This window comes from Geotrypetes seraphini, chromosome 4 (genome assembly GCF_902459505.1).
Source record: "Geotrypetes seraphini chromosome 4, aGeoSer1.1, whole genome shotgun sequence".
In the NCBI taxonomy this organism is placed as follows: Eukaryota; Metazoa; Chordata; class Amphibia; order Gymnophiona; family Dermophiidae; genus Geotrypetes; species Geotrypetes seraphini.
In genome coordinates, this window is record NC_047087.1 from 165,972,277 (window position 1) to 165,994,585 (window position 22,309).

The 22,309-nt window shown below is 41.4% G+C and overlaps 1 protein-coding gene across 1 annotated transcript in view; it reads right to left on the minus strand.

Annotated features, from left to right (window-relative positions):
- Window positions 1-22,309, minus strand: part of CARMIL2 (capping protein regulator and myosin 1 linker 2) — a 582,193-nt gene that overhangs the window by 463,214 nt on the left and 96,670 nt on the right. The window contains exons 10-13 of the mRNA XM_033941489.1: window positions 19,903-20,075; window positions 7,095-7,163; window positions 2,824-2,917; window positions 1,151-1,249 (exon numbers count right to left, since the gene is read on the minus strand). Of these exons, the coding sequence (XP_033797380.1) occupies window positions 1,151-1,249; window positions 2,824-2,917; window positions 7,095-7,163; window positions 19,903-20,075 (435 nt within the window). The remainder of the gene's footprint in view (window positions 1-1,150; window positions 1,250-2,823; window positions 2,918-7,094; window positions 7,164-19,902; window positions 20,076-22,309) is intronic.

The following is a 22,309-nucleotide window of genomic DNA, read 5'->3' on the forward strand; positions in this document are numbered from 1 at the left end:
AGGCTGGCTCCACAGATTCACCAAAGTTTCTCTGTGAAGCATAATTACGGCATTGCGGGACTGAGTCCTTTCCTCCAACAGGGGACCACCAAGAAGGGGTCTCAAGGCACTGAAGCCATTGAGAAATGTGGTCAGTTTGGGCACCTTATTCATTATTAAAACAGGTCTAGTTTCAAATATCCAAATTATGTCCTGGACATACTCTATAATTTTCCAATATTGAAGAAAATTGTCCAAATCATAAACCTGTCCTAGTCCCACCCAAACCATGCCTCCAACATGCTACCTTGAGATTTAGATGACTGCATACAAACAGCACAGAAATCCATCTACAAAATGGGTTTTGAAAATAGCAATTAGGAAGGTTTGGTGAGAAAAAAGTCCAAATGCCACTTTATGCCATTTTTTTCTTTTGAAAATGAACCCCTGGTGAAATGTTAAAACTACATTAGCAGGCAATACATTCCAAATCTTAGGGCTCCTTTTACGAAGGTGCGTTAGCGGTTTTAGCACACGCACCGGATTAGCGTGTCCTAGCCAAAAATCTACCGCCTGCTCAAAAGGCAGCGGTAGCGGCTAGTGCGTGTGGCACTTTAGCACGCGCTATTCCGCGCGTTAAGGCCCTAACACGTCTTCGTAAAATGGGCCCTTAGCGTCCTGATATGAGAAAAAAGTAGAGATTTTTTTGGATTTTGATCCCTTATAAATTGGAAATGCTAGCTTTAAGGAGTTATGAGGTTCATACTCAGAATACAAAACTCTGATTAGTGAAAACATATGACAGAGCAATTCCATGAATGATCTTAAATACTAAATAGCACAATATTTTCTCTTTTTTTGAGAGAATCCAGTAAATACCTTTCGGTAAAGGACTTATTTAATGCATGTAAATGAATCAACTGCTAATCTTTCAATACCTTTATAATAGTAGGATGATAAGCATCAGTCGAACTATTGCCTCTAGTGAAAATTTGTTTCACTTGCTGATTTGAAACCAATTGAAAATTAGACCAAAGATCTTTTTCAGAAAGAGGACAAACCATCTCCAATGGTAACACTTCTGAGTTAAGTATGTATGAATGTTTAACCTGCACTGCAGAAAGGAGACAGGCTGGCTCAAAATGAACACACACCACGGATACTGTCCTACCTGCTCCAATGAACTGGTCACAATTTCTTGCTGGAGTCGAAAGGTCTGCTCAGGCAAAGACTGTCGCATCTGACTGTTTCTTAGCAAATAAGATTGTATCTACAAAATACAGGATCAAATTAGTGCATGATTTCAGTATATCAAGTGGTAAATGAGAACTGGAATAACAAAGTAACGCTAGGGAACACTATAGGTATACTGGGAGAACTGTGTACAGATAAGGTGCTAGAGAACATGAGGAACTGGCAATCCACTTCTTGCTTTGGCTTCTCTTGTTATGGATTGCTGTTGAGGAAGACTGTGTTTATTTATTAGGATTTCTTTACCACCTTTATGAAGGAAATCATTCAAGCTGGTGTACAGCAAGAATAAACTCAAAACTTTCTTATTCAAGGACACCTACGATACCTAATCCTGGATCCTGTTTGCTTTCCCTGAAATAACTCTCATTTCAGGTTTTCAACTCCAAATGCCTTGCTAGAGACGAACTAGCCCTAATGTCCTATCCACCCCTCTCCTTCTTTTTATTTTTTTTCTATCTCGATGTATTTTTTTACCTTCCTTCCCTGTGATGTCAGTCTTAAGCCATGTTACCTCCCTCCCTCACTAAATTTTGTGAAGGCTTTTTTAAATTTTATTTTCCTTTTTAACATTTGCTTTTAAATTTATTTTATTGACTGTAAACCATCTAGATATGTTTTATTGACTGTAAACCATCTAGATATGTCTTGATGGACGGTATATCAAGAAAATAATAAACTTGGAATACGTCAAACATAATGTAACAAGCCCAGCACTGCTGCTAACCTTGTTCCTGTCAAAAGCCTTTAGAATACAGTTCTTAGAGTGAAAAAAGCTGATCAGTGCAGTACTGCAGCCCCTTTGCCTGAACTGGACTCCTATCCTGAGATAGAACCGCAAGAACAGAAGCCCTGGCAGGACTTAGTGCTACATAGGTATAAAGCCTCTTTCAAACAGGAGCTAAATCCTTGTAGGACTCAGCTCAGTAAACAGAGACTGTCCCCTTTAAGAGCAGACTATGTCAAATTTAAGGTTACCAGACGTCCGGACATGTCCGTGGGTCTGGATGGCTTTTCAAAACCTGGCACTTTATCCGGGTTTAGAAAAGCTTTCCTTCACGCAGTAGAGCATCCGCGCATGCGTGGATATGATGCAATGATGTTGCATGCACGTGATGTCATTGCAACGTATCTGCGCATGCGCAGATGTCCTACCCAATGAGAGCAGGGAGCAGGGGCAGGACCAGGGAGGGATTTTGGTCAGGACCAGGATGGGGATGGGTGGCAGGTCTAGGGATCCGGATTTTCCAGATGGAAAATCTGGTAATCCTAGTTAAATGGCTAGCTGTGCTCGTACAGTGGCAAATAGACAGCAGAAGTAAATTCTCAGAACTGACATGTTTTAATTACGAAAATGAAAATAAATAATTTTTCTTACCTTTGTTTCTTGGTGATTTTAAAGATGGAACAAAATGATTAGAAAAATAAAATCACCAGCCCCTCATTGATGATATCATTGACTGAAGCAGAGTCAATTAGGTATCTACTAAATTTTAGCACCAGAGGCTGTTGCCTATGTCTAAATCTGGGCTCGGAGAGACTGAACTTATATTATGCCCTGCTGCCATTTCCGAGAGCAAAAGTATTCCTTACCTTATGCAGTGCTTCCTCTGTTTTCTCAGGATTGATCCGGTAAGCGTATGCCACATCACTTACTGGGAACGGCATGGCTTTTAAAAAATAATTTCTGTTAAAAGAAAAGCTTCAATATTTAAATATAAAATGACCACCCTCTTGTATCTTGATAGGTTATAAGAACTTGACAGATATTTTATGCAGAAAACTCTCTTAGTCAAACACATTGTGATACAAGTAATTCTTTTTTTTTTTTTTAAAGTAATTCTTTTTGAGTAGGAGAATGCACTGTGAGTCTCCAGGAAATGAGTAGTTGAGTTAGGAAAGCAGCATTAGCAGAACGAAATTAAGGCATAGGCAAACTAGACATTTGCCTAAAGCCCAAATGTTTGGAAGCCCTCTCAGATCATCTCTACACTGAAATTGCAAAGCCTATTTTCATTATAAATACGGTCAAACCTCGGTTTGCAAGTATTGCGGTTTGTAAGTGTTTTGCAAGACGAGCAAAACACTCAAGCAAAGTTTAACTCGCAAACCGAGCGTCGACTCGATAAGCGAGCGTGTCACCCCACCCCACCCCGGGAACTGGTTTCTCTCACCCCGCGGCCCACCCCCAAACAGTGCCATGCACCAACCCATAGGACATACATGTGCCAGTGCTGAAAGAGCCTGCCGTGAATTCTGGTGCTTCTGGCTCTCTCCCTCTCTGAGATTCTGGGGTGGGGTGAAGCGAGCAGTGTCAGTGGCCTCAGGGGGAGGGAGGGTGTGTGTGGAAGTCTGTTTTGGGGATGTGGAATGAATCATCCGAGTTCCCCTTACTTCCTATGGGGAAACTCGCTTTGGTTTACGAGCATACTTCTGGAACGAATTATGCTCGCAAACCAAGGTACCACTGTAAAAACTTTCAAGAAGACACCTACAAAGGCAGGCATTGTAATCGCATCTAAGGAGGCATCTTAACGGCACCTAAGGTCATAGTAGGCATGGTTAGGGGCAGACACTGTTAGGTGCGGTTTTCAAAAGAACTTAGACATCTGCAATGTAGGTCAGTAAAACCATGGCCTACATTACCAGTTTACTAAGTTTTGTAATAGGCACAGTTAGCTGTGATTCTTTAAGTAGTGCCTATGATTGACATGAGGCCAATGCCATTTTTGAAAGCAGCTGCCGATTTAGGTGCCATTTACAGAATCTGGCCCTAAGTGCATAAAGTACACATATAAATTCTAGCATTTTTTTTTCAACATTTATACATGTAATATATGCATAAATGTTAGCAATCTAGTGTATAAAATTGCCCCCATAGAGCATGACATGCTCTGGAATATAACCTACATTTGTTTCCTGATATCTGATTGCAAACCAATTGTAGGTAACTTTTCAGCATATGGGTTGTGATTTTAGAAATATTTCAAACATAAACAATATAAAATGACTTTTTAAAAGGGATTTAATATACTGCCTTTCTGTGATTACAATGAAAGCAGTTTACATATATTCAGGTACAGTCAAATCGCGGTTTGCAAGTAACGCGGTTTGCGAGTGTTTTGCAAGACGAGCAAAACACTTGAGCAAACTTTAACTTGCAAAACGAGTGTTGACTTGATCAACGAGCGTGACCCACCCCCAAACCCTTACCTCCAGCCGGCAAACAGCACGCACCAACCCACGCCGGCACCACCGCCTTGCAATCTGTTCCTGATATTTCTGCCTGGATGTCCCTGGGCGGGGAGAGTTGTGGAAAGGTCCTCCCTCTAGCCCTGATTGGTGGAGGGCAAGCAGGAAAGAAGGCGTCTCAGTTCCTTCTGCTACTTAGTGGCAGGAAGGAGCTTATGCAGAAAGTGGTAGCAAAAGGGGGTGGAGTTTGACTGAAGAAATGCTGCATTCCGGCGCTGGAACATGAGCCCCCCACCCCTCACTTTCTTTAGCCCTGACACCCTGTTACTATCACCTCTCTCGTCCTGTGTGGAGCTGCCAACACCTAGTGAAAGGCAATCAGTGCGGAACGTGGCCTTGAGGTGAGAGACGAGCTATAGCGGAAAACCAGAACGAGATAGGCCAGTGAAGTGGGACTGGAACCTGGAGCAATAACGGGCACTGTGAGGTGATGCTGGAATTTTAACACTCTTGGAGCGGCTGGGGGCTGAGAGGGTGCCTGTATGGAGGAGCAGGCCTTCAGGTGAGAGCAGGAGTGCAAGAAAAGAGAAAGATGGTCTGTGGGGATTGAAAGAGAGGGGAGTACATATGCTGGGTAGGAGAGGGGAGGGGAAAAGAGGGAGAAGTGTTAGACCACAAGAAGACATAGGCATGTTTTTGCAATGTGGAACGAATCATCCAAGTTTCCATTAATTGCTATGGGGAAACTTGCTTTGATATACGAGCACTTTGGATTACGAGCATGCTTCTGGAACGAATTATGCTCGCAAACCAAGGTACCACTGTACTCTCTAAAGTTAAAGGGGGATAGATTCTGTACAAACATAAGGAAGTTCTTCTTCACCCAGAGAGTGGTAGAAAACTGGAATGCTCTTCCGGAGGCTGTTATAGAGGAAAACACCCTCCAGGGATTCAGGACAAAGTTAGACATGTTCCTGCTGAACCAGAACGTACGCAGGTAAGGCTAGTCTCAGTTAGGGCAATGGTCTTTGACCTAAGGGCCGCCGTGAGAGCGGACTGCTGGGCACGATGGACCACTGGTCTGACCCAGCAGTGGCAATTCTTATGTTCTTACTTAATTTGTATCTGGGGCAATGGAAGTTAAGTGACTTGTCCAGAGAGACAAGGAGCTGCAGTGGGAATCAAACCCAGTTCTACAGGTTCTCAAGCTGCAACACTAACCACTAGGCTTTTCCTTCTCTCTTCCTTTGATATATACTTTTGCCTAATTTGTCATGCTGACCTCTTTTATATACAGTGGAACCTTGGTTTACGAGCATAATTCGTTCCAGAAGCATGCTCGTAAACCAAAATACTCATATATCAAAGCGAGTTTCCCCATAGGAAATAATGGAAACTCGCTTTGATATGTTCCCACCCCCCCCCCACCGAGGCCAGCGGCGCTGCTCCCCCCCCCACTTGCAAAGACCCCCCTCCGCGTGAACCGGCACCTCCCCCCCCACGCGAACCGGCACCCTCCGCCCGAACAACTTAAACTTACCCCCCCCCCGGTCTGGCACCGGCATGCAGTCCACAGGACGTGCCGGTGCCGCTAGAAGGTCTTCCTGCTTCTGCCGGCCTTGAGCATGCATCTGCGCATGCTCAAGGACTTCTAATTCTCCCTCTCCCCGAGATTCTCAGCGAGAGGGAGAATTAGAAGTCCTTGAGCATGCTTAAGGCCGGCAGAAGCAGGAAGATCTTCTAGCAGCACCGGCACGTCCTATGGGCTGCGTGCCGGTGCCAGACGGGGAGGTAAGTTTAAGTTGTTCAGGCGGGGGGTACCTGTTCGAGCGGGGGAGAGCGATGCCGGTTATCGGAGGGGTGCTCCCAAATCAAGTCAACACTCGGTTTGCAAGACATGTTTTGCGAGAATGTTTTGCTCGTCTTGCAAAACACTCGCAAACCGAGTTACTAGCAAACCGAGGTTTGACTGTATATCTTTGTGAGTGATGTTGCAGAAGGTCTGTCTGGCAAAGTTTGTCTTTATGTGGATGATACCAAGCTCTGCAATAGGGTAGATACCTTGGAAGGTGTGGATAACATGAGGCAGGATCTGGTAAAATTGAAGAATGGTCTGGTAATTGGTAACTAAGATTTAATGTGCTTGGGCTGCAAAAATCCAGAATGGTATGGTATAGGAGACAAAGAACTTCTGAGCACAGAAGAGCGGGATTTGGGGGCAATTGTGTCTGATGATCTCAAGGTGGCAAAATAGGTAGAAAAGGAGACAGTTAAAGCCAGGAAGATGCTTGGGTGCATAAGGAGAAAAATGGCCAGTAGGAATAGGGAGGTTGTACAAGTCTCTGCCGAGACCCCATTTGGAATACTGTGTGCAATTTTGGAGACTGCACCTTCAAAAAGATATAAATTGGATGAAGTCGGTCCAGAGGACTGCTACTGGGTGTCCTGTATTTCCTGCAGCACTGTCACCTCTCTTTGCAGCTGCAGATTTTGTGAATGAAAATATAATTTTTGGGATCTCAACCAAGAATTTACACTGTGCTAAATGAGCGGGACTAGGAGATCCATATCTACTTAATCTAATGCTTATTTCTCTCCTCTTATTGCTTCATTTTGCAATTGTGATGTGTTTTACAAGATAACTAAACTGAAAGATTTCTTGAAACACAAACCTCTCCAAAGCGTGCGCCACATCCAGAAATCCATTAGCAGTTGTGTTATTTCTGTCCCAAATGATCGTCCTGTTCAACAGAAAAAAATAACAAAAAACAGGAGACAGGTATAGAATGTGCACCATAGATCTATTAATAATATGAATGTACCTTAAAAGCAAAAGAAGTGATAGCAGGGAGTAAAGAAACAGGGCACAATGCAGAGCTGAACACAGTCAATGAGTAAGGAAAGTGCTAGCTGGCCATCCAGCTTTAAGTGCCTGAGCTATAATTGTAGATCAATAACTGAGTTCATTGGGAGCCCATTTGGATTAAACACTATATTCAATTGCGATAAAGGGAGTATATGCACATATACCCCCTCATTCTATAACATGGCACCTACATTTAAGTATCTAACTGCTATTCCATAATTACACCCTAAAATGGCTTAGTGCAGCGGTCTCAAACTCGCAGCTCATGGGCTACATGTGGTCCCCCAGGTGCTATTTTGCGGCCTGCGGTCTTGTACACAATCTCACACTCTGGGCATGAAAAGAGGCAGCAGATAAGCGAAGGCAGGAGTCTCGGCATACGTGACAGCAGCAAGAAGTTGCAAGTCAGCTGACGCCGGCGCCAGAGCCTATCTTCCTGCCTAGTGTGCGAGATCGCGTACAGACCACGGCTGCAAAATACAGGTACTGCTGGACAAGGGAAGAGGGAAGGAAGGAAGGAAGGGAGAAAGGGTACTGCTGGACAAGGGGAGCAGGGAAGGGAGAAGGAGTACTGCTGGACAGGGTGGGAAGGAGAAGGGGGTATTGCTGGACAAGTAGAGCAGGGGATGGAAAAGGGGTACTGCTGGACAGGGGGGATGTAAAAGGAAAGAAGAAGAGGTACTGCTGGACTTGGCAGGAAGGGAGGGAGAGGAATGGTGGTACACACTGGAGGGGAGGGTGAGATGGTGCATGGGGAGAGAGCATGTTGGGTTGGGGGGTGGGAAGGAGGGATGCCACTGAGGGAAGAGGCAAGGACAGAGAGAGAAAGCATGCAGGAGGCATAAAGTGTTGGACTCATGGAGAGGGTGAGATGGATGGGGAGGACGGAAAGGAGGGAAGGAGAAATGTTACATTGGGGAAGGGGGAGAGGGCAGAGAGTGAAAAGTTGGATTCATGGAGGGAGAGAAGGAAATGTTGTTTGGTTGAGGGAAGGAGGACCAGAGGAGAAGCATGAAGGAGGAAGAGAGAAAAAAAATGTAGGACTGGTGGAAAAGAGGGAGAAATGTTGGACTGGGAGGGGGACAAGAAAGGAGGAAGGGAAGGTAGATGGACTGCAGGGAGCAGAAAGGAAGAAGGGAAAGAGAAATGTTCAACTGGGGGGGGGGAAGGAGAGAGATGTCAGACCATGGAAATAGGGAGGGAAAGAGAGAGAGATAGGAAGGGAAGGGAAAACATGGAAAAGTAGATTTTGAGAAAAAAGCAGAAAAATTTAATGTTAAGCTAATGCCAAAGATGGATGCAAGGCAGAAAGTGAAGATGGAGAGAAAAACAATCAATGGACAAGATGCTTTTAATATTTAAATTTTTAGACATGACTTAACGCTCCAGGTTTTTAATTCTCTCCCCTCCTTTATGTTCTGCCCTTCTTTGTTTATTCCCTGTAAGAAAGAATTGTAACTTTTCCCTCCTTTCCACCCCAATTCATGTTTGTTTTATTAGTAAGTCTCACGTAACTTAGTTAGTTTTATGTAACCTAGTTTCTTTTTAGAAGGTTGTACATCGCTTAGCAAATTAAATAAGCGATTCATCAAATAATAATAAAAACTTGAAACTTGAAAACTTGTGCACTAGCGGTTTTAGCGCACGCTTAGCGCTAATGCCTCAATAGAGCTTGCATTAGTATTTTTCGTTTAGCGTGTGGTTAGCGCACGCTAAAAACGCTAGCGTACCTTAGTAAAAGGAGCCCATAGTTAAAAACACAGAAAAATAAAGTCACCAGACAACAAAGGTAGGGAAAATGATTTTACAGTGATTGAAATGTGTCAGTTCTGAGAAAGGAAAAATGCTAAACTTTAACTGTGAGGGCCGCAGAAAAAATAGTTTCTGTCTTATTAAAGAAATGACAATTTTGCATGAGTTAAGACTCTTTATACTTTATAAAACTTTCCTTTCACAATTAAATGAAAGATTTATAAACTATAAAGAGTTTTACCTCATGCAAAATTGTCATTTCTTTAATAAGACATTAACTATTTTTCTGCAGCCCTCTAAGTACCATATCCAAAATGTGGTCCTGCAAAGGGTTTGAGTTTGAGACCACTGGCTTAGCGTGTACTTGTTAGAGGTTCCTCATAGGGAAGAGGCATGGGTAGAGCAAAGGTATGCACAATATTTTACATACACAACTTTCAGAATACTGTAATATATGCACATATGAGGGGCTGCTGAAAAGTTCTCAGACCAGCCAAGGGAATAATGATGTGGAGCCATGAAACTTACAAGTTATTCCACACTTTCATGCCATTTTATGTTTCATTTCATATCATTGAAATGAAAAGTGGCAAGAGAAGTGTGGAATAATTTGTAAGTGTCATGGCTCCACATCATTCTCTTCTTGATTGGGCTGAGAATATTTGGGCACTAACATTTACATAAACCATAAAGCTATCACACATGTGGTACGATAATGCACATAATGTACATATGATAATACGATAATGTATTGTAAGATAAATTAGAAAGATTGTCAAGTGATGTGTTTAATTGTATTGTTTCACTGTTTGTACACTTGATGTAAGATTGAAAATGAATAACAAATTAAAAAACAACAACAAAACAATCACCCACCTGCCCTTTAAAAACACGGCCTGCCCGCCTGCCCTTCCTTTTAAAACACCCCTCACCCCGCAGTACCTTTTTAAATGCCCCTTAAGCCTGGTGTTCCTGGGTGTATGGGCCAGCAGGAGCGTGCTTTCTGCGCTGCTGCCTGGGCCCACCCCACATTCTGAATGGCTGCATCAGTTCTCAAGGGACTCGCAATACTTGAAAATGGAGGAGATTAGGACCACATGTTCTGCGAGAGAGGGGGAGTTTGTCCTGTAGGGTGAGGTGTTTAAAGAGGTAGGTGGGTGCAGTGCCGAGGAGGGTCTTGAAGCAAAGGCAACCAAATTCGAAGATTATTCTGGCCTCGATAGGTAGTTAGTGAAGTTTGTTGTAGTATGGAGTGATGTGGTCGGATTTTTTCAAGCCAAAGATTAGTCAGATGGATGTGTTCTGGATGAATCTCAGTTTCTTGATGTTTTTTTGTGAGATTCTAGGTCACAGGTGTCAAAGTCCCTCCTCGAGGGCCGCAATCCAGTCAGGTTTTCAGGATTTCCCCAATGAATATGCATGAGATCTATTAGCATACAATGAAAGCAGTGCATACAAATAGATCTCATGCATATTCATTGGGGAAATCCTAAAAAACCGACTGGATTGCGTCCCTCAAGGAGGGACTTTGACACCCCTGTCCTAGGTAGATTATGTTGTAGTAGTCCAGTGAGCTCAGGTCTAGAGACTGGACTAACAATCTGAATGATGTGAAATCAAAGTATGGTTTTAATGTGCGTAGTTTCCATAATAAGTGGAAACAATTTTTGATTAGGATGTTGGTATGGGCTTCCTAATCAAAAAATGCTTCCACTTATTATGGAAACTACGCACACTAAAACCATACTTTGATTTCACATCATTCAGACTGCTGGTACTACTGAAGAGGCATTTAATTTTCGAAAGGGCAACTATGATAAAATGAGGAAATTGGTTAAAAAAAGCTAAAAGGATCAGTTGCAAAGGTTAGGACTGTAAACCAGGCATGGATGTTATTTAAAAATACCATTGTGGAAGCCCAGACCCGATGTATTCTATGTATTAGCAAAGGTGGAAAGAAGAGTCAACAGGAGCCAGCATTACTAAAAGGTGACGTGAAAGAGGGATCCAAATAAAGGAAATAAGAAAAGACACAAGCACTGGAAAGTTAGATGCAAAGCATTGATAAAGAAAGCTAAGAAAGAATATGAAGAGAAACTTGCAAAAGAGGCAAAAACTCATAACAATTTTTTTAGGTACATCAGAATCAGAAAACATGTGAGGGAATCCTTGGGACCATTGGATGATCAAGGAGAAAAAGGGGCGCTCAGGGAGGATAAGGTCACAGTAGAGATACTGAATGAATTCTTTGCTTCGGTCTTTACAGAAGAAGATGTAAGAGATCTACTTGAACCGGAAATGGTTTTCAAGGGTGATGATGCGGAGGAACTGAAAGAAATCTCGGTGAATCTGGAAGATGTACTAAGCCAAATCAACAAGTTAAAAAGTGATAAATCACCTTGACCGGATAGTATACATCCCAGGGTACTAAAAGAACTCAAACATGAAATTGCTGACCTACTGTTAGTAATCTGTAACCTGTCGCTAAAATCATCTGTAGTTCCTGAAGATTGGAGGATGGCCAATATTATGCAGATTTTTAAAAAGGATTCCGGGGAGATCTAGAAAATTACAGACTGGTAAGTCTGATTTCAGTGCCGGGCAAAATGGTGGAAATGATTATATAAAAAAAAAATTGTGGAACACATAGACAAACATTATTTAATGAGACAGAGTCAGGATGGATTCAGCCGAGGGAGATCTTGCCTCACCAATTTGCTTGACTTCTTTGAAGGTGTGAATAAACATGTGGAAAAAAGGTGAGCCGGTTGATGCAGTGTATCTAGATTTTCAGAATGCTTTTGACAAAGTTCCTCATGAGAGGCTCCTGAGAAAATTAAAGAGTCATGGGATAGGTGGCAAAGTTCAGTTGTGGATTAGAAATTGATTATTGGATAGAAAACAGAGGGTAGAGTTAAATTGTCATTTTACTCAATGGAGGAAAGTAAACAGTGGAGTGCCACAGGGATCTGTACTGGGACCGGTGCTATTTAACTTATTTATATATGATCTGGAAATTGGAACAACGAGTGAGGTGATTAAATTTGCAGAAGCCACTAAATTATTCAAAGTTGTTAAAACGAATGCAGATTGTGAAAAATTGCAGGCAGATCTTAGGAAATTGGAAGACTGGGTGTCCAAGTGGCAGATGAAATTTAATGTGGACAAATGCAAAGTGATGAATATTGGGAAGAATAACCCAAATCACAGTTACTGGATACTTGGGGGTTTGCGCCCAAGAAAAAGATCTGGGTGTCATCGTAGACAATACGATGAAACCTTCCTCCTAATGTGTGGCGGCAGCCAAAAAAGCAAACAGGATGCTAGGAATTATTAAAGTATAGTTAACAAGACTAAGAATGTTATAAGAATGTCTATTGCTGCATGGTGCAGCCTCATCTGGAGTATTGCATTCAATTCTGGTATCCTTGCCTCAAGAAAGATATAGCGATACTAGAAAAGGTTCAAAGAAGAGTGACTAAAAAAATTAGGGCTCTTCAGCCTGGAAAAGAGATGGCTGAGGGTAGATATGATTGAAGTATACAAAATCCTGAGTGGAGTAGAACAGGTACAAGTGGATCGATTATTTACTCTGTCAAAAATTACAAAGACTAGGGGACACTCGATGTTACAGGGAAATACTTTTAATACCAATAGGAGGAAATATTTTTTCACTCAGAGAATAGATAGTATAGCTGGTTTTAAGAAAGGGTTGGACAGTTTCCTGGAGGAAAAGTCCATTGTATATTATTGAGAAAGATATGGGGGAAGCCACTGCTTGCCCTGGATCGGTAGCATGGAATGTGCTACTCCTTGGTTTTGGCCAGGTACTAGTGACCTGGATTGACCACCGTGAGAACAGGCTATTGGGCTTGATGGACCATTGGTCTAACTCAGTATGGCTATTCTTATGTCTTTCACAAAAGGAGCATCTTAGTTTTGAGGTACCTTATTCAGCTCTGTGAATTCAGATTATTGGCCTGTTAAATCAGTGTTAAGTCTGTATTTATTTAATTATAAAATTTAGAACCTCCTTCAACCTAAGCGGCTTACAGAAAATCCATATATAAAATTTTCAAAATGCTTTTCAAGAACCTTCTATCATCACTTTTCAGCATAGAAAACTATTGAACCTAGCTTAATCATAAGAGATTACTGGGCAGTTTAAAAGGGCAAGTCTAGGTTGGAGGGGAGAGTGGCCAAGATAGCTGCATGAAGTTTTTTGGCATTGGCATTCACGCTTACCTGCTGTTTTTATAATTTGTTTCCTCTTTTCCTATGCCATATAGTAAATGGAAAGGGGTTGTCAGGACAATCAAGACTTCTTCCCCGATACAGCAGACCATCACATGCTGTGCCATCAAGACTGTATTCAGGAGCCGAATGAGTTGTCCTGGGGCTGGCCCTGAGCAAAGAAAAGCTCAGGGACTTTGGGCTTGACATCACTCTATCATCCTTGGTAACCAACCTGCAGCTGCGTCCTGCTGACTCCAGAGTTGCTGTGGCATTTTCTCTGTGGAAGTCACAGAGTAGAGGCCCCAGTCAGGGGTATGCATGTCTTAGAGTTAGGCAGTGAGAAGATCAATGAAAGAATCCCATTGGGAACGTAGGTTGTATTCCTGGGGTGGTGTAAATGTTGAGCATCCAGAGAGTTTTCCAGAAATTGGACTCCATGATTGCAAAGTTGAATTAAGTCTTTACGCCCTATATTTAGCAGCATTTAGCCAGCTGGGAATGGTTTCTGGCTGGCTAAATACCACTCAGTCAGCAAACCGCCAATATTCAGCAGGAGGCAGCTAGCTATTTCCTGCTGAATATCCAAGTCAGCAGATTGGCTGGTCACTGGCTATGTCGTGCAACATAGCCTATCAGTGGCCCTGGCATTGAATATCTGAGCTGGCTGCTAACCAGGCCTGAATATCGGCTTGTGCTTGTGAGTAAAATTGATGTCCTTTCTAAAAGTCTGGAATGTACTAGAACTGCTTTTCCTACTCAAATTACCATCAAAAAAGAAAAGGTAAAAACATTAAAAAATTTAACAGCAGTGATGGTTACAGATAAAAATTTAATTAACAGAAAGCTTGAACAATTAGAGAACTTTAATCAGAGATTAAATCTTAGTCTTCTGAATTTTCCAAGATCCCTGGGAATCTTAACAGTTGATGTCCTTTACAAGAATTTAATTGAAATCCTCAAATTTCCACAAGAAGCCATTCCACCTTTGAATAGAATACATTATATTCCTTCTCAGAATTTTTCAGGTTCAGGAAGCAAGAGCAGAGGAATTAATGTATCTGAGATGTTAGAAACCTCCCGGTCTGAGAGAGCTTCTTTGGTTGGTTGATTGATCGATTCATTACATTACAAACCTTTTTATAGTCCGCCATAGCCCTTATGAGTTTCGGGCAGATTACAATAAAGCAGATGACCGGAAACAAATCCAGTTAAACAGGCAATATTGAGAAAAATCATAAAAACAATCAGTTCAAAAATTTCTTAAATAAAACAGTTTTTAAAAGCACTTAAAGCAGTCTTGAAACTATATATTTGAAACTCATACTCCGTTTTGTGAAAGGAAGGTGTGAATACATCCTGATGTGACCAGACAGATGTAAGACCAAAGAAAAGCTTTCTTAGTCATAAGACAGGAAGTTTTGACTTCAGGGACAACTTGTTTTGCTTGCATGTGTAAATGCAAAGTACAATATTTTGGCACGAAGTATATATATTTTCAACCTGAGAATTTAATGGCTTTTTTTTTTTGACGATGAAGATTTCAGCCGGGGAAGTTTAATTAGTTTTGTGTCAGCTATGTTGGATTGATGTAGTGTAATTTTACATATTGGGCCTTTCCTTTATATACAGTATTTTCTTTCTATGAATCTCCTTATTCTTAGGGTATCAATCACTCCTTCCATTACTGAGGTCTAAGGAGGCAGTTGATTTGCCTTAATTTATGTTTCTTCTTGCTATATATTATGCCTGTATTGACTTGTGTTGTTATACGTAATTAGAAACAGAAAAAAAAGAACAGTCACATCAATATCTTGTTACTCCCCCCCACAAGTCTATAAACATCACTCAGTTAAATTGGAGTGTGCCTACATGACACTGTCAAAAAATAAATGCAGGTGGGTGTGTATACTGTAAAAAATGTATGCACTCGTATGTGGGTGGGGTGGACAGTGATCTACATATATTGTTGTATGTGCATGTATGTGATATATACACTAATGTTACAGACATGGGGACACAAAAAATGGCTACAATAATGTGACTCCCCAAATTTTGGGGCTGCTGACAGCTTCCTCCTGGACAGGTTGTTCCAGGAACAGAAACTCAAATTGTCCCCCAATCTTGGCCAGAGGAGGGATAGGGTTCAGATAAAGAGGGCCTGGGAGAAACTCAAGAACTGTTTCAACAGACAGGCATCATTCTCCAGAAAGGTAAGTGGCAACAGAGGAATGGAGTTGGAAGGAGAGCACTAGAAAGGATATATAATAGAAAGAGATGCAGGCAGGCATACATATACCAGATGATGCTATATCAAATGGAAAAATGCTTGATTTTTTTATGACTGCAACAATCTTTTGGTATTTCAAAGTCTCAAATTTATAAGTGGTTGCAGTTGAAGCAAGCCATTCAGAAAGGGTTCCCTGATTGGCGAAATTTAAAAACTCATTATAGCCTGCAGGTCCTGTGCTTCTAGACAGATTTCCTAGGACATCAGGCCACCCAGTGGTATAAATTCATATCTGAATTTTTGAATAAAAAAACAAAAACTAGTCTTAGAGACATTTGGAGCATTGAGATAAAGCAGCAGATTTCTTCAATGAGGGCATCCACACATGACTGCTGTCACTACGGCTTACCCAGTCCTAGCACTAGCTGTTAGAGCTACTCTGACCAGTAACCTGACATAGGGATAGATTCACTAACCTGCCCGATCGTAACCGATCTGTGTCCGATCCGGGCAGGTCCGATGGATTCTTCAATCAGTAATATTCTAATGGGGCCGATCGGAGGAACGCCCCCATCCGCCAACACAGATAGCTAGTGTGTGATCCTGACGCATGCACAAACCAACTGCTTTCCCTGCAGATGGTTCAAGTTTCAAGTTTATTTAAAATTTCTTATACCGCCCAATCAGTCTTCTAGGTGGTGTACAAATTTGTAAAAACAGAAAACAAACTTTAACTAAAATACAAGTTTGAGGTGTCTATAAAAACTTTTAAAAACTATTAAAAACAAAGACAATCAAGAACAAAAGGTAAAAGGCAAGAACTACATTAGGCAAAGTAAAAGAGAACAATTAAGGAAAAAAACAATAGGGAGGGCTGCTATTAAACTCAATAGAATTTTCACTCAATTGCCCTTAAAAGGACAGTTAGATCTCAAAGGCATCAAGGAAGAGAAATGTCTTTAGCTTCGTCTTAAAGTTAAGATTTGATTCTTCGCGTAAATAATTTGGAATACTATTCCAAAGAGAGGGGGCAGTGACAGAGAAGATAGTAGACCTCATTGTATATATAAACTTCAGTGACAGTATAGAGAAAAGGTTATTAGCTGTTGATCTGCGCATGCGTTTTGTGTCTGTTGTTTTTTTTTTTTTGCTGGGGGTTTTTTTTTCCCCGGGCCCAACTCTCCTGCTCTCCCTATTTCTCTCCCAGCAGCCTCTTCCCTTTCGCCGACACTGGCTTGTTGGCTTTCTGCTGCTCGGTGCTCTCTTGGAGCAGGAAGATTTGTATTCTGTCCAAGTTTTCCCATCGACACTGAAGCCTGTTTTCTCCTGTCAGCTTGTCATGCCCTGCTCTCTGCCCCGAACTCTGGATCTTTGCAGCCTTCCCTGCAGTGCACGCCTGCGGGTTTAAAGTGGTGCTGCACTGTGGCGTGCAGACCCGCTTTAAACCCGAGGGCTCGCACTGCAGGGAAGGTGGCAGAGATCCAGAGCTCAGAGCAGAGAGGACATCGAGGCAGAAAGCAGGGATGGAAGATCAGGGCATTTTTCTCTCTCTTCCTGCCTTCTTCAACTCCTCCACTATACCATCTCTCATTCCCCATCTTTCACTAACTCTCCTACCCCTTCCATCCAGCATGTCCTTTTCTTTCTCTTCCCACTTCCATCTAGCACGTATCCCCTCTTTCTCTCCCAGCCAGTGCACTCTCTCTCTCCCCCTCATTTCCATCTAGAGTGTCGCCCCTCTCTCGAGTCTTCCCTCACTTCACCCAGTGACACATGTCCCTTAATATTGTGCAAAACAACAAGATAGCAGATGTAAATTTGAAAAATCTGACAAATAACAATTGCCACTTTACAAATTAACAAAGAGAAAGAAAACAAAAAAATGGAAAATAAGAAAATACCATGTTATTGGACTAATCCATTTTTTAATTAACTTTAAGAGGCCAAAATCTCCTTCTTCTACAATATACTGCTGTTAACTCTCCTGACCTGAGGAAGAGGGTTTTGATCTCCGAAAGTTAGTCAAAAATGTATTAAAATTAGTCCAATAAAAAGATTACCTTATTTCCATTTTCTATTTATAAACATTTATCAATAGAGTTACAATAAAGCAACAAAAAAAATATTTTCTACCTTTTGCCATTTCTTCTCTTCTTTCCATCCAGTGTCTGTCCTCTCTCCCTTCCATGCATCTGTCCTTTCTCTCTCTGCCCCTTCTATCCACTGTCTTCCCTCTCTCTTTGCCCTCTTTCTCTTTCTTCCATCCACAGTCTACCTTCTCTCTCTCCTATCCACTGTCCACCCCCTTCCATATGCCCCATCCATAAACTGTTAATCTTGTGCCCTCTCTTTCATCCACTGTTTGTCCCTTCCATATGGCTCTTCCCTCTTTCTATGCCCCTTCTATAAACTGTCTATCCTGTGCCCCTTCTCCCCTTTGTACATAATTCATTTCAGCTTCACCCCACTTTCTCTTGTTTCCACCCCATCCCCCATGCTCTGGCATCTCTCTCTTCTTTTCTTCTTTCCTTCCTTCCCATCCCACAGTCTGGAATCTCTGTCTCCTTCCATGTAGTAATGACACCCCCTGGGCCCCTTCTCCCCTTTGTACATAATTCATTTCAACTTCACCTCCTTTTCTCTTGTCTCCACTCCATCCCCCATGCTCTGGCATCTCTCGCTTCTCCTTTTCTTCTTTCCTTCCATTCCACCCCACAAACTGGCATCTCTGTCTCCTTCCCTTCCCTCCCTCATGCCCTGGAATCTCTCTCCTCTCCTTCCCTTCCATCTCCCCCTCCTCCTCCATGCTTTGGCATCTTCTGTCCTTTCTTTCCCTCCCTCCTTTCCCCCATGCTCTGGCATTTCTTACTCCCACCATGATTTCAGCCTTTCTCACTCTTCCCCACTGCCTTATCTAATCTTTCTCCAGGCCATCTCCTTCCCTGCCTGCCCTGCAGCAAGGCATCTTTTTATCCTCTCCCCCCCCCCCCCCCACCCGAGATCGGCACCCTCCATCCATGATCCCCGCCCCCTAGGTTTAATAACTCTGCCTATTTCCTTCTCCCTCCCTCCCTCTCTCTCTCTTGGTCACCACTCCCACGTCAGCAGCTCAGTGTTCAGAACTCGCTGCTCTGGCCGAATGCTACTTTGTAACAGATGATGAAAACTTGAACAGCATTCTAAGCTCCACCGGCAACCAGTGTAGTTTCAGGTAGAAAGGAGTGATATGCTCCCATTTTTTTAGACCATAAATGAGGTGGACCGCAGTGTTTTGGACTACTCTCAATCTCTTTAAAATTTTCATAGAAGCCCCTACATATACGATATTACAGTTGTCAAGAATACTTAAGATGGAAGATTGCACCAACAGCCAAAAAGAGGTTTCATCAAAATACTTCTTAATGGTACGAAGCTTGCCGGCATTGGTACGAAGCTCTTGCCGGCATTGGTGCTTCCTCTCTGCTGGGTCCTACCTACTTCCTGTTTTTGTAAAGGCAGGACCTAGCAGTGGGGAAGGCCAAATGCTGGTAGAGCAGTGAGTTCCGAACACTGCGGATGCCTCTGCTGGAAGGGGAAGTAGTTCCCTTGACACCAGCCCCAGAGTACCCTGTTATGTGCTGACTTGCTGCGATGTCAATACCACCAGAAACTACCCTCCCCACCACTCCCATTTCCTCCCCTCCAGTGAAAACCTGGACAAAAGCTGCCTGGAGGAAAAACCGTCTGGATGCCTGATGGACTGCTAAAAAGGAGGCCATGTCCAGGGAAACCTGGACATATGGTAACCCTAGCCTAGGCAGAGCACATCACACAATATTGCCACCTCAACCCACAGCCCCCTCTACAGTTCTTTAACAAAATAAAAAGTATTCCATAAAAAAAAAACACAAATACATTTGGGTCCCATGTAAATTTGTGCTTTGATGTTTGTGTGCTATTGGGGCAGGATCTGTAAGCCTATTTTACAAAGACACATATGTGCCTTTGTTAAATAGGTTTCTTACATAGAGATTCTGTTTTAAAATCAAGACCCTAAATATTTTGTATACAGAGGGACAGAGAAGATGAGAGATTGAGGAAAACTTGTGACAGCACAGAATGTATGCAGTAAATGGGATGGACCTAATGATTTTCTGCTTATTTCTTTTCTCACTCTTTCATTTCTCATTATCTGACACCACTATTTCTCCTGTATTTCAACCTCATCTCCCTTTTTCCTCATCCTTCCCTCTCATTCCTCATTTGCCTCTCCTATTCCTCCATCTCTTTCACCCTTCCTTCCCCATGCCTCTGTCCTCCCTTTCCTTTCTGTTGTTTCAGACCTCAACCGAGTATTTTTCTAGAGCTGGACACACCAACCTTTTCTATAGATCACGATCAATGATACTTTTTATGATACCTGAGCTTAGTGCCAATTTGTAAGGCTTTGGCCAGCATCTTAGCTCCTGTATCTCCCATCGCATTGCCACTGACATCAATTTTGGTGAGACTGGTGTTACTGCCAAGGGCATTGAGAAGAATCGTGGTTCCTGATTTCAGTCGTGATTCTGACACTGATAGTGATTGAAGAGGCTAAAACAAAACAAAAAGAATTAATCACCAGTAACATCAGTTTTCTTATGCTCATTTTCCTCCCCGGATCTATCACTGTTTGGGTCTGCTACATGTCCTATCACATGTGCTATGGGAAGCTTTAACAACTAAAATTATTAAAGTTTTAGGTGTGCACCTACTTCTGTAATTGTTACCTGTTTAGCTCATCAATGTACTTTCATGCTCAGTGTCTTAGCTACAGACCATCAATTGAACTGGTTGACCCCTATTACATTACATTACATTACATTAGTGATTTATATTCCGCTTGTGCCTTGCGGTTCTATTAGGTAATGGAAAAGGAGGAACAGCGGTAGATCAGTAGAAAAACTGATCCTTTGTAATTGGCATTAAAAGTTTACAAGTAGTTAATTTTAGACTGGTTTCATCATTGTCATTCTTGACTAAAATATCAGAGAAGTTAGCATTAAATCAGATACAGAAATTTATTGACAAAAAGTATTTTTTTGGATTATTATCAATTTGGTTTTCAATTTAAACATAATCTAGAGACCTTGCTAATCTTTGTTCTTGTTGCTATTAGAATTGGTTATGATAAAGGAAAGACCTTTTTGATGGTTATGATAGATATTAGTGTGGCATTTGATACAATTAATCATCAACTCTTGCTGAAAATATTGCAAGCACTTGGTATCTCCAGCCAAGTTTTGAAATGGTTTACAACATTTCCACAAGGTTATTGGTTTCAAGTTAAGTTGGGCTCTTGTTCATTACGGGCCTCAGTTTGCTCTGGAGGACCACAAGGTTCTTTACTTTCTGCTTTATTATTTAATATTGTGACATTGTAATATCTGCTAACATGATATCTTTTATTTCTATATTTAATACCTTAGATTTTGGAATGGGTAGTCTTTAATTGCTAGTCAACTTCAAAATTACATAATCTATGGTCTGACCATAAGGAATCAGTCCAATTCACTTGTTTCCAATGAAGATTAGGATTGGCTGATTCTTTAAAAGAACAAGTAATTAGGTCCAGTTGATGACCCATTTGATGAAATTTTACTGGGGGCAATTTAGAATAACCTAAAGAGGTAATAAAAGACCAAAATCTATGGTATCTGGTTTATCTATTTAATCCAGATAAATATTAAAATCCCCACTCAGTAAATTGTAAGAGCCAGTTATCGAATTAAAAAGTAAGAATTCAAAGAAATCCTCCTTCGCTAAGATCCATTTTTTCGGAGGAATATAACATAGTGTAATAATTAAGGCATCCACAAAAGATTTAGACGTTAATTTGCAAGATAAAATTTCTATGTTGAACTGTTTTGCTAAAGAAGTATTGGATGTAAATGTTACCAGGTTCATTAAGTGGCCAAGCCAATAAGCTGGAGACTGGAAAATAAATATATTTTTTGTTTTGAACTGATATTGGGCTCAGTCTGATTAACAATCCTTGAAGGTGCATTACCCCAGTGGTACTGCAGGGAGCACTAGATTGTGCATTAGTGGTGGAAGTCGGGCCCCTGTCTTTTGGCAGACCCTGGCCCCGCCACAATATATACATTTCATCACTTTGTAAAATATTGAGTTTTTTGGGATAACATTGTCGGATTTATGCCGAAAGACATATTTTATTTTCAAGTTGAAGAATCTATTTCTGATACATTTGCATTTTTGACTCTGTGCTTCAATACAATCAAGTCTTGGCTCTCAACTAATAGATTACATTTGAATCCATCTAAAACTCAGGTCTGGTGCTTTCAGGTAGAAAAAAATTACAATTTCCTGAAATTTTTTTATATGAGAATATTGAAATTCTAATATTCAAAGAAATGAAATATCTTGGAGTGATTCTTTATTCATCATTATCAATGAAATTGTATCTTAGATCAGTTAGTCAGAAAATATTTTTTAAGCTGAAATTATTGTGATTTAAAACTGAAATTGTGACCCATTAAGCCCAGATAATTTTTGAACAGTTGTTATTTAACTACTGTAATTCTTTGTTATTTGTTCTTCCTGAGAAAGATCTGAGAGCTTTGCAAGTAGCCCAAAATGCTGCTGCTCATTTACTCTCAGGCTGTTCTTTGCTTGATCACATTATACCAACCCTTAAACAATTACATTGGCTACCAATTTCATGATGTATTCAGTTTAAGATTTTAACATTGATTTAAAAAAAAAAACAAAACATTGATTTTAAAAAAAATTAATTTTTACATTGATTTAAAAAAAACTTTTATGCT